This window comes from Pecten maximus, chromosome 13 (genome assembly GCF_902652985.1).
Source record: "Pecten maximus chromosome 13, xPecMax1.1, whole genome shotgun sequence".
Taxonomy (NCBI): domain Eukaryota; kingdom Metazoa; phylum Mollusca; class Bivalvia; order Pectinida; family Pectinidae; genus Pecten; species Pecten maximus.
This window is the reverse complement of record NC_047027.1, coordinates 7,364,250-7,377,582: the sequence shown is the minus strand read 5'-3', so window position 1 is coordinate 7,377,582 and position 13,333 is coordinate 7,364,250. Positions and strand designations below refer to the sequence as shown.

General features: G+C 34.1%; 1 protein-coding gene across 1 annotated transcript; it reads right to left on the bottom strand.

The window, feature by feature from the left end:
* Positions 1 to 1,184: 1,184 nt before the first annotated feature.
* On the bottom strand, positions 1,185 to 11,017 carry LOC117340861 (carbohydrate sulfotransferase 4-like). The gene is made up of 5 exons (XM_033902636.1): positions 10,593 to 11,017; positions 9,719 to 9,812; positions 9,083 to 9,296; positions 6,464 to 6,819; positions 1,185 to 4,440 (listed from the first exon to the last, which is right to left on the bottom strand). The coding sequence occupies exons 1-5, from the start codon at positions 10,596 to 10,598 to the stop codon at positions 4,013 to 4,015; spliced, it is 1,098 nt and encodes a 365-aa protein (XP_033758527.1). The 5' UTR covers positions 10,599 to 11,017; the 3' UTR covers positions 1,185 to 4,012.
* Between the last annotated feature and the right edge of the window lie 2,316 nt (positions 11,018 to 13,333).

The window sequence follows — 13,333 nt, the reverse complement described above, 5'->3', positions numbered from 1 at the left end:
CAGGAGGCTGTTGAACTAAAGTGTTGAGATCTATGAAAAAAATATACCATTCACGTTAAAACATCGGAGAATAAACCCCTTGATTATATCGATATAGATAATTTTGAATGCTAAAATCATTCTTGTTTGAACAATTTAAAATTAATTTCTTATTCGTTTTCAAATGTGTTACACCACATGCCATAACACAAATGGTATGTGATTTTTGTTAACGCGTATATGAAAACAAGTTTTGGGAGGTAAATATAAGGTGAAGTGCAAAATTCTTTACTTTATATTGAGTATGACGACCATGACATACCTACGAGACCGAAAAAAAAACCTGTAAATAAGACCGAACAAACTATTTGCCAGTCCGACTAAACATTAACCAGTCAGACTAAACTTTTACCAGACCGAACAAATTTTTACAAGACTGAACAGACTTTTACCTGACCGACTAAACTTTATCCTGACCGAATTTTGAGCAATGATTAGCCTAAACGTTTGTATTGCACAAACGGTCGTTCAGACTACGTAAACAAAATTTCTCAACTTTGTAATAATGTTATGGTTACACATTTCTGGAACGAAAAACAAAAGATTCACAAAGGATTTCATTAAACATACACACATGGTTATCATCACTAAGCAATTACAAGATTCAACTTTTAATGTGCATAACATAATGCTTTGTTTTCTTATTAATGGTGTTATTTAAGAAATGCACTTTTACAACGCATTGCTACAATAGTTTACAAAGCACAGGTGTATACATTTCAAGTTAATATAAACAATACAAGTACCTTCTTTTATGTTAAAAGACAATATAATAATAATAATTCTCATCTGATACGACACGTAAAGGAACAGTAACGTTATATTCTTATAGCGATAAAAACGATAGATACATCTGCGAATTGTCTTGGATGACAGGGACTGAACGCGGATCCAGAACTAAGGAAGCCAGCGAAATACTTAACAACATAGCAACATTATCCAAAGATGTCCATTCGGGGCCTATTATATCACCATAATTAATAAATTTCGATTTGGAATTGAGTACCATTTACAGAGCACATTAAACGAAACGAAGGAACCAATACCGTATTAATTAAAAGGACAATTTGTATCTATCTAAAAGTCTATGTAGAACATTACGGGATCAGAATATAACTATCAAAACAAGAGAACATAAACTTAAAGACTTGACCTCTGTTTTTATTAATTTGCCATCTGAATAGTCCCTCGATCTACAGACAGATCAACAGTAACCGTCATTCAGTCATATGTATCAATCATAAAACGCTCTGATCTATAGCAGCCTTAACGCCATCTATTGTAAATCAAATTCAATAATATTATTTTAATGATATTTTAACAAAGAGCAAACAGTGATACAGATTTTTGGGGCTGGTTGTGTGTTAACCTTCAATAAGATAAAATCCGGTGAACACATTTTAAATCAAAATCACAAATTCACTTAATAACTGTCACCAAATCCCAGAATGAAATGAAAATCATTATCAGTACCCCTCGAATCTGAATATAACAAAGATGTAACACATGTTTTTTTTTCTATATTTCATATTAACAAAACGAAAATTGAAAACATTGGGAATAAAAAAAAATATCAAAACAACGAAAAACTAATGTAATAAAAACAATCAAATCACTTTTCGGCATCACTACAGCGCTAGATAATCATAACACAACAAAACATATAATATTGGATAACACAGTCGATTGCTACTATGGTTATGCGAGGATCTGCCTTTGAAAAAATAACCTTGCAAAAATAAACAACCGAAGTGATCATTGGATCATCGGATCATTTGTTATTAGTATTTATTTGAAGAAAATGATTTAAACAAACATATCATTTTCGATCTTGACTTGGACTTTTTCTCTGAAGAGAAAGATTGGTCAGTAAACCATGTGAGCACTCCCTACCGGTAACTTAGACCAACACTTCTACATTGTATTGCTTTAACTGATTTCACGTACCAAATAACCATTGTTTTAGATATCAAGACGTTTAAGTCTGACGATTTACCGAATTTAACATGCAGGCAGAACATGTGTGTACATAGTGTCAGAAGGCAGACAACTCTTACTGCAATTGAGACCGCTTCAAATCAATTTCATACACCAACAATTAAAGGTGTACATTGTAATACACGTAGCTTACGATAAAATACTCATAATACGAACCGTAGAAAAACGGACATTTCCTAACTAAACTTTAACACTTACGAAACATTGTCATCCATGTCAATCACGAACGATACGGCACGGTTAGCCAGTGAATTAGTGTGAAAAAAGATATAAAAGTCATTGCCATGTTCCAGTACAAACTGAGAGTTATATCCAGTAGAGACCAAAATAAACTTAATACCATCACACATCTGTTTCAGCCATTTAAAACTTTAAAGTGTTGTTAGGGACATCATATAGTTGTTTCTTCCTTCCATGACTCGTCTGTGATGATGGGGACATCATATAGCTGTTTCTTCCTTCCATGACTCGTCTGTGATGATGGGGACATCATATAGTTGTTTCTTCCTTCCATGACTCGTCTGTGATGATGGGGACATCATATAGCTGTTTCTTCCCTCCAGGACTCGTCTGTGATGTTGGTGACATCATATAGCTGTTTCTTCCCTTCATGAAACGTCTATGATGGAAGGGGCATACATTATCGACGGGCGACGGAAGAAACTCGAAACAGGACGAAGGAAATGTCAAAAATCTGGATGGGGTGCTGCAATTGCCCTTTTATTGAATGCATGTATATATTCTGAACGGTATCATTATTCAAATTGTGTCAAACGTAACTTTGCTACAATTATCGGGGACTGAAGTCCTACAGAGGCGTCAACTATCTGCAGTCTTAAAGGGTTAAACAAAAGACACCCAAGTACAAACACTCCAAGGACAAATGAAACAAAGCTATAAAAAGAAAAACAAAGAAAAACAACATTTGTTCTTCAACCAATGTAGTTTAAGGATACGTATATCATTTGGAACACAGCAAAACACTCGATAACGCATTGTGTTAATGTGTTTACACGCGGCAAGTCATAATATCCTCTGCCTTAACGAATTATGTTAACATCTCATAACGTAAAAAAAATGGCGTCGCTTTTTGTAACGGCGGTTCTGATTGGCTAATACAGTGACGAAAGTATTTCTCAGAGAAAAAAAGGCCATCAATAAAGGAAGCTGTCCAGAAGGATTGTGTACAATTGATTACATCATATGGATTTATGGAGGCATAACACGCAAAAGCCAGTGTATAATTCCATCATCATCGCTTCGCAGTTTATAAAGAGTTTTGCATTCCATATATTTTGCACTATGACTCCATAACATCAACATGACACCATAAACATATTTTCAATTTAATCCATAAACAACTAATACATTATGATGAATGCGTTCTATTTTGAGAACAATTTTACATGTACACCACGTGCTGAGATGACACAGGAGATAAAGCTTGTCAAGTTATTGCGGATAATCAATATAACTCAGGGAGCATTATGAATTCAATCACTTTCTAATAAAGGTCTTGTTTTGTTGTCATTTGTGATATTATTGTAGATTTGATTTCTTCTACAAAAGTCTTAACAGTGAAAAATTAAAATAATATGGGAGCCAATGATGTTTTGCGCATACATGTAAATCCAAATGTCAAGCTATCTTAATAAACGAAACATTTTGAAAACAAATAACGATTTATAGAGTTACAAAAAAATGTATGTAAACATAGAAATGATAACTAAATATAATTAAATGCCCTCCGATCAAGATTTATATGAAGAAAAAAATCCAATCTGTGAATTTGACTAAGCTGAAAATCAAACGCTCTTCATTGAGACAAAGTAAAAGTTAGAGTTATCTCCCGTGCAATACATGTCGTAACACTCGATATTGCACACATTTCTATTTATTGTCACGCAAACATTTAGAGCAGAAAATGCAATTTATACTGAAATGTTTAAATTAAGACATTAACAAACATTTCTAATTAGTTTCTCCTTACTGACATACGATTATAGAAATAGTTAGTCTCTGTGTACAAAGTGTTACAACTCCGGTCTATGATGGCGATCATCTTTCGGCTTAGTTGTCTTTTCCACAGGTTGGAATTTTTGGAGGAATTGCTACTTTCCAGACACAACCCGTTAAATGATGAACACTTTGATTCACGTCCGGCACTGGTGACAGTGTAGATGTGATATCGAATTTCCTCTGTGAATATCAACCCGTATTGTTTGTATAACGCCTCGGAAGTCTCCAATGGCCGGGCCGCCAAAGTCTCGTAATATAAAGTTTCCACTCTGGAGGGGAAGCGTTCCCTATATATCATTGTGTTGTTTATGTCGCGAAGTAGAGAGTCACACTCGGCTTTAGCCTTTATATGTGTGTTTATACCAAGGGCGACGCCGAATTTACCTGGATAATATAATAAACAAATATATGTAAGATGTATATATAACAGTGATGAAACTTACCTGAGAGAATAGAAAAAAAGAAATATATGTAAGATGTATATATATAACAGTGATGAAACTTACCTGAGAGAATAGAAAAAAAGAAATATATGTAAGATGTATATATATAACAGTGATGAAACTTACCTGAGAGAATAGAAAAAAAAGAAATATATGTAAGATGTATATATATAACAGTGATGAAACTTACCTGAGAGAATAGAAATAAACATATATATATATATGTGTGTGTGTGCAAGATGTATATATAGCAATGCTGAAACTCATATAATAAAAATTAACACATATCTAACGGAAATTGATATATATTGATATGTTTCTAATAAAAAATATGCTGATTGCAGTATTCTATGCCAATTCAGAAATAGACACTAGATATCGTTAAAGACTCACACAATTAGCTATGTGACTATTCGTTATTACTGGTGATTCCAACCCATCAATCGCTCATTTGAAGTTAAGATGATATAAAAATATGCAATTAAAGCTGAAAGTGTTCGCTACCTGAGAAATAATGTTGATGTATAGGTTTCATGGTATAAAATAGCAAATGGGTACACGAAAGACAGTAACCCGGACACTTACAGTAGGCGTATATAATTTTGTTCTAAATCATCAGATATAACTCGTTATTCTCGTATGTAGAAAATACCTATCCCATACGTTAATTACTCACAAATTAGCTACAAACTTAAGAAACAGAACTTCATTGAAGATTTGGTTCAGGAGAAACAGCAGCAGAATTGCTAAGTTAGTTGTGCAAGTCCTTTAACGTGTTTCGATACAATGATTTTTGCTTCGGTATATTGTTGATTATCTATCCCTCATAAAAGCAAATTGAAAAGACTGAGAGTGAATTTGCACAAAAACTAACAACAAACTATCAACGTGTAAACGGAATAGCCGGTAAGGATTTAGATAAGGTGATTGAGGTCAGGTCCTTACGTTGGGCAAGTGTCGCCCATATTCCCTATACTAGGGAGTCAAATTTGTTTTCCAGTTAGTACATTTCCTAATGATATGAGATATTATGCAATGTTGTAGAATCATGATATGAATGTTGTCTAAACATAGCATAGAGAAGCCACAATATACGTATATCCCAACTTCTGAATTATTCAAAATGATGTCATTTAGACATCCTAGAGGACAATCTAGTATATTACCTAAATGAATGGTAATAATGGTAATATATGCATATTTAATATATCTATTTTTACAATTTTTATGTATGGAATGTGACGTTGTTGTTTTAAGAATAGACAACAAAAACAGCACAGGTTAATTAAGAAATAATTAACGATGATTAGTGTATTGTTGCAGGATATACAACGAGGACGAGGATATTTTGCAATTAAATTAATAACGAAGGCCGCAGGCCTGAGTTATTAATTAAAATTGCCAAATATCCTGCGACCTTCGTTATTAATTTAATTGCAAAATATCCTCGTCCTCGTTGTATATCCTGCAACAATACACGAGTCAAAGTTGATTATTTCTATTCTACCATGTACTGTTTAGTTCTGAGATCGACCTCTTTCTAATAGAAAAAACAGAAGAAACCTCGAGAAAACCTTGTAATTTATTTCTTGAGTATTGCATTATTTGTTGATGAAATATACAGGCAATACAGTACTACGATCAAAAGCATCTATCATATGGCATTGATTTTGAAAATTAAAAAAAAAAAAAAAAAAAGAAAAGAAAAAAGAGGGGGGCCTCCGTAGGATTCGAACTCGCGTCGTGATAAAAATGTATTAAAAGACTAACCCATTAGCCCACTCTGCTATAGTAACCTTTTAAAAAACGGGTGAATTTTAGATATATAAAATTGTAACAGCCGTGACTCACGAGCGTGTATTATTGGCACGAGCGTGTATTATTGGAAAATAATACATGGTTTTAAACCAATCAAAACTGGCGTTGCATAGCAAACATGGTAGAATTGATGATAACTGACTTACTTTTTGAGTACAGCACTGCCCGCGGGTCCCTTACCAAGTGAAGAAGATGTAAAGTAGAGTATCTGACCATTAGGCTGACCAAGTCCGCCATAGCCATCCTGACTGTCTTTATCACTATAAAACTGGAGGTCTGACACGCTGTTTCCAGTAGTGCCAGACACGTATTCACACAGTGTTCTGTGTTGGTAGTACTCTTGGAAACCTTGTCTACGCAGGTTAGGAAGGGGATGTGTTTGTGGCTCATTAAGTGTAGCCCATCAATGAGAAACCTGTAGTGTAGAGACCTGAAGTTACAAGTCATGTAGGCCTCCAGAATCTCCAAAGACCTCGAGATAAAGTTGGTGTGGGCTATCCGTCTGTGCAATAAAAAATAAACAAAGTATTTCTTAACACAACTATAAATGCTGATACTACCTATCGTAAATTACATGTCATTTATTTTTAATTATTTGTGAATATTTTTTGTGTGTTTTTGAAACAGTGTTTCAATAAAATTGAAATTAATTTGATATTAGATAAAGTTTCCTAAAAAAAACCCAGTTCAAAATGAAAATTTATGATTTACTATGAGATAGGCTTCAAGGATATTCAAATACCTTGCAAAAATGTTTGAGCTAGATTTTTTATTTCGTCCAAAGGAACTAAAGATACATCCGTTTAACAGACTTAACGACAAATATGTTATGTAGGTTGAACGATGTCTACAAAACTCAAAACATCATTCTGTGTGAAAAGATCCTAAGGGAAAATTTCATAGCTCAAAATGGAAATAGCGAGAAATCAGAAAATGAGAGTATGTGAAGAGTAATGATTCTAGGTCTGCCTGTAGCCACCGATAACCAGACCAAATAACACCCACATATTGTGATAGAAATAGAGATTCTCAAACAAATTACGGTTGTGTATAATATGGAATCAAGGCATCGAAATAAAATACACGTAAAACGGGTGAATGAAATCAGCAAACAATTATTAACTTCCCAATCAATATGTTTCACAAAGAAATGAAGATAAATGACTTAGTCATTAGCAAAGATAGATATAACGAACAATAATAACAAACTTGGTACATAACCATATCATCCATCATAGCATTACAATATATTACTGTTTTAATGGAGATCTTATTTTAGCGGCAACCTTATTCTTAAGGTAACCTTGTTTTAATGGAGATCTTATTTTAGCGGCAATCTTTTTAGCCGTAATATTGTTTTCATGACAATTTCATTTTAGTGATAATCTCATTTTAGTGGTAATATTTTTAGCAGTTATTTCATTTTAGCGCTAATTTTATGTAAGCGTCTTTTTGTTTTTGTTTTGTTTTATTATTTTTTTTTTTTTTTTTTTTGCGACGGAAGCATTGCGCTAAATGCACTTTCTTTATTTTATTTTAACGGAAATTTGATGCGCCAATTCTTAATTGAGCCTTTAGGTAAAATGATTGTTCATGTAAAATTTGAGTGCGCCAAAATCAATACGTCAACAGTATGGTAGATGATGAACGGAAACAGGTATCCAATTTATTTGTAAAAACAGGTAATTACATTTACAATATTGACATTTTCTATTAGATATTATTTTATGTTATCAATAGGTAGCTAATGGTTGGGAATAATTGTAATAAAATAATTGTCATTTCTATATCAATATGAACAGCCCCCACTCTGACAATAACGGCCTAACAATGATACATAACAATGTGGGCGTATATCATACAACAATTACTTGTCAACATCTGTTTACTCATCGTTCAATACACAAATCTGTTGTCGTACAGATCAATGGTAATAAGATTTGTGATATAGATTTTTGTGGGAAAAAAAGCTCTATATGACATGGCATCTTCCATACACAAGGATAAACGTCTGACTCATGTGATATAAACATATACCACACATCGCAAATACATAAGACAATGATCAATTCGGAAGTCATCATTGTTCGGACATCAGAAAAAATGCAAAATTGCTATTGATGGAATCTGTGCCCGAACGATGATTATGTGAGTGTCTGTGCTAACATGTAATGAAATTAACGCCAAAATGTACCAAAAAAGGCGTATCATATACAAATACCGTAAGTCTTTGCGGAAATTAGTGATACTGCAGAATTTTCAAGACTTACTTCTCGAATAACTTTGGTTGATCATGAGATTAAAAAATCCTTATTAATGTAACTTTTACTACCTGGAAAAAATAAATATTTTCCAGCAAGTTTAATTTGTACGACCTAAATTGTATCCAAACGAAGAATTACCCTATAAAAGATCAAATTAATCAAAATAAGTTTAATATAAAAGATAAGAAAAACAGCCGTAGGATCTGAGTGGATAGATAGTTGTCTCAATGCTCCCGTATATTATAAAGGGAAGTAAGTTAGCTACAAACAGTTACAGTTTTAGAAGTGATGCAATCGGCCATTAACATCCGAAGGTGCATGGTGTTTCTGTTTCGAAAATATGATCATTATTCATGTGGGCGATCCCATATTTGTTTCCTATTAAGTATCTTAATAAAATATATTTTACCCCTATTAGTTGGGAATTAGGATGCACATTATTACATTTGTAAAGAAATACTATAAATACACATAAAACTATGATACATCAGGTATACTAACACCGTATTTCCGTTGAGTAGCCTCATTGATGTGATATTCTGGAACAACATATTCTCCAGGGCGTGGAGCGGCTCAAACACATAGAACGACTGAGTAGCATGTTGTAATATATCCCCGGTCAAGGACGACCCACTCCTGGGATGGGACAGAATTATCAATTGGCGGGCTCGTGTCTTCGCTGTCACGTGATCGCTAACTCTGCCATGTCGTGGCGCTTAATAGGTGACAAAATAATGAATTCATATATCCAGATAGTCTCATCATATTTATTACGTTGTTTAGTCGAAAACTAGATGAGAGAGATGTCAAAATGTTTGCGGAAATTCTACTATCAACTGTATCATAGTTAACAATAGTCTATTGGGAAATATTTCCGATGAATGTCTTTTAAATTGGACAGTGTTCGAGACATTGTGTTAGCCAATTCATTACAATAAAACATTCAGTGCCCGTATTCCCGAAAGTGCTTTGAATAAATCCAATGTTTAGAACACAGAAATTGTCTCGTTTTCGCATATGTGATTACAACAAGAAACCCGAGGAAGGCTCGTATACAAATTTGACACATTGTTTCACATACAGGAGCACGTCCATGAGTTGAGTTTGAAGTCAATAAATTCATGAAAAATATCATACTTAACTCGAAGTGTAGATGGATCAGAATTATAGCGTAAATAAGTATCCCTCCAGCCACAGAAACTTTGCACCAGCTGCGAACCACCTTTGGGACCTGGGAACATATAACATTAAATATCAGGTAAAGCTTATTTTAGATTAGCATCATATTGGTACGATTTAGACACTCATATATCAAGGTTAAGTACATACTTTCCTTATCCGATTGTCGGCCATACAATTCTTAAAACAAAAACTAGACAAAGGCACACGAGACCCTAGATGTTTGGATACACAACCTCCCTCAAAACGTACTGCACTATCAAAAATAAATATAAACAATTATAGAATATAGAGTTCTGTATGTATTATATACATGATGTAAAGAATGTATGTATCTTTATGCGGTACAATGAAAACACTGAGTCAGTAAGTTAAATTGTTTTTATTCTGAACATGATGGTGGAATGAAGGAAAATGGGCCTAAACAAAAGGAAAGGGGAATTAACTCGCTTTTACAATGGAGATAGAAAAATCATTAAATACATAAGTATTTTTCTAAGCCGATACCACTTTATCAATTTAAAATTAAATGCAGTATGCAGTGTAACAGCAAATACAAGAACAAAAGTTACAAAACCTATAAAATACAGGGGGCCGCGGTGGCCGAGTGGTTAAGGTGTGCCGACACTTTATCACTAGCCCTCCACCTCTGGGTTGCGAGTTCGAAACCTACGTGGGGCAGTTGCCAGGTACTGACCGTAGGCCGGTGGTTTTTCTCCGGGTACTCCGGCTTTCCCCCACCACCAAAACCTGGCACGTCCTTAAATGACCCTGGCTGTTAATATAGGACGTTAAACAAAAACAAACCAAAACCTATAAAATGCATACTTACCACCATCGCTGGTTCCTACATCCTTCCTAGATCACGACACTCGACAATAATTGGAGACAGATATCGGATGATTAGTTATTTTGTTCGCCTCTATGACAATGACAGCCAAATGTAGTTGAGAACATAATGTACTCCTGAGAAGGAAGAGAACTGATGCGTCCACCAAAGACAAACCGTGACAATAGTTGTAGTCTCTTACAAGAGGTGATGATGATGATGATGATGGTGAAGTTTCCCTGGCCTCTTAATCCAGACGATACACTCACGTCACCTGTAGTGCCGTATTGCAGAATAAATAAGAAGGAGAAAGGATTCTGATGTATCCAATGCAGATTAAGACTGCTGAAACGATGCAGGCAGATGAGGAAGATCCTTCTAGACGCCCGACACAAACAGATGTCTTGAGCCAGATGGCGTCCTGCGTGTATCTTTACATATGTCAATATTATTGAGGTTGTGGTTTTTTTAGTGGCGTCATTGTGATAGTTGGGCATCTTTGTATTTTTTATTCTCCAATAATAGCATTACATTTATGGCTTACTATGTAATGCATACCTGGAATCTATATAATCTATACTAGGGCAGTATGTATTATCTAAGGACAAGGTGACATATCGAGAGGAATTAACGTAGTTATTCATACTCTGATACAGCTCGACACATCTCACAGATAGGAACAGTTCGAGATTAATTAACAAACACCTTGGTTATTCATACTCTGATACAGCTCGATACATCTCACAGATAGGAACAGTTCGAGATTAATTAACAAACACCTTGGTTATTCATACTCTGATACAGCCTCGACACATCTCACAGATAGGAACAGTTCGAGATTAGTTAACAAACACCTTGGTTATTCATACTCTGATACAGCTCGATACATCTCACAGATAGGAACAGTTCGATATTAATTAACAAACACCTTGGTTATTCATACTCTGATACAGCTCGATACATCTCACAGATAGGAACAGTTCGAGATTAATTAACAAACACCTTGGTTATTCATACTCTGATACAGCTCGATACATCTCACAGATAGGAACAGTTCGATATTAATTAACAAACACCTTGGTTATTCATACTCTGATACAGCTCGATACATCTCACAGATAGGAACAGTTCGATATTAATTAACAAACACCTTGGTTATTCATACTCTGATACAGCTCGATACATCTCACAGATAGGAACAGTTCGAGATTAATTAACAAACACCTTGGTTATTCATACTCTGATACAGCTCGATACATCTCACAGATAGGAACAGTTCGATATTAATTAACAAACACCTTGGTTATTCATACTCTGATACAGCTCGATACATCTCACAGATAGAGACAGTTCGATATGGATTAACAAAAAGTGACAAATGTGAGTTTTAAGCAGAAGAGTCTCAATACCCCCTCACACGCTGGTTTACATTGCTTTTTAGGTAAGAACATGTGAATACTGTATGCGGAAATTCATAAAAGTGTGTGGGAAATCTCATCAGCTTTTCTAAAAAGATAAATAGATAATTATATACATGAAACATATAAAACTTATAAAAATCAGCCATTGTAAACCCCGACACCTGAAAATAGGTCATCCAAGATGAGGAGACTGCCCCGTTATAGAATAGATAGTTTAATTTAATATCGTATTATTATAAAATGTTTGCCTCCTGAATCCCAAACTTTGAATGCTGGTCATTCGACATTGATAGTTTAATTTAGTATCGTATTATTATAAAATGCTTTCCTCCTAATTCCCAAACTTTGAATGCTGATCATTCGACATCGATAGTTTAATTCAACACCTGAATCCCAAACTTTGAATTATGTTTATTCGCCGTCAATCGTTTAATTTAATATCGTATTAACTCAGTATCAAACTATCATAAAATTTGACGGCCGTTCGATATGTCCCCATATAATAATACATACCAAGTCCGCGATATAAAATGTCACCATCATTTGTTTACAATACCACAGACAATATAACACCCAGCTGTTCCTTCTCCTGGAGGGATTATGTGACACAAATCGACTGTAAAGCAGTTTTAGACAATATGAAGTGTATCTGATGAACATCTGTAATTTAATATGTTTGTAAAGTAGAATGAATATGAAAGATGACCTCGTCTCTAAAACATTCAAGCTGTTCCATATTTTATGCAAGATGAGATAATCGACCAGCATTTTTTAGATTTTGATCATAATTTTTATTTTATTCCCGTCTTGTCGTCATTTTATCGACTCTGAATTAGAATAGCGAGTTGATTTTCATTTCATTTCAACAAATTTTATTGACAAAGATTATTACAGTCAATGGGATTGAATAACATGCAAGGCCTATATCAAGTCTCTACGACAGTGGCTTAAGTAATAGATGGACATTTTGTGAATTATAGATATTAAATCATACATCTACAACCGTTGATGAGAGATTACTCATTCATATATATTAATTACAATTACATACACATGTCGCTCACACATAATACACACATAATACAACTACAGCAATTATTTGATTATTTTAAACATATCATATAAACTACATGCCACTCAGATATTTGCCGAAAGTCCATGTGCATATATCTGCACTAGCGCATTACGAGTTAGCATCGGTGTTCTCTGATTCAAAGAAATACATTGATTATGATTATTATAAGCGACATATTCACGTAAAATAACTGATTGATATAATTAATGGAAAATATATTTACAACCTTATTTAATTGTTTTAATGTA

Coding starts and splice junctions, on each gene's coding strand:
- LOC117340861 (XM_033902636.1), bottom strand. Junction 9,297..9,718: donor CCATCTACACTTCGAGTTAA/GTATGATATTTT, acceptor TCACCTATTAAG/CGCCACGACATGGCAGAGTT. Junction 6,820..9,082: donor CTACTCAACGGAAATACGGT/GTTAGTATACCT, acceptor TTTATTGCACAG/ACGGATAGCCCACACCAACT.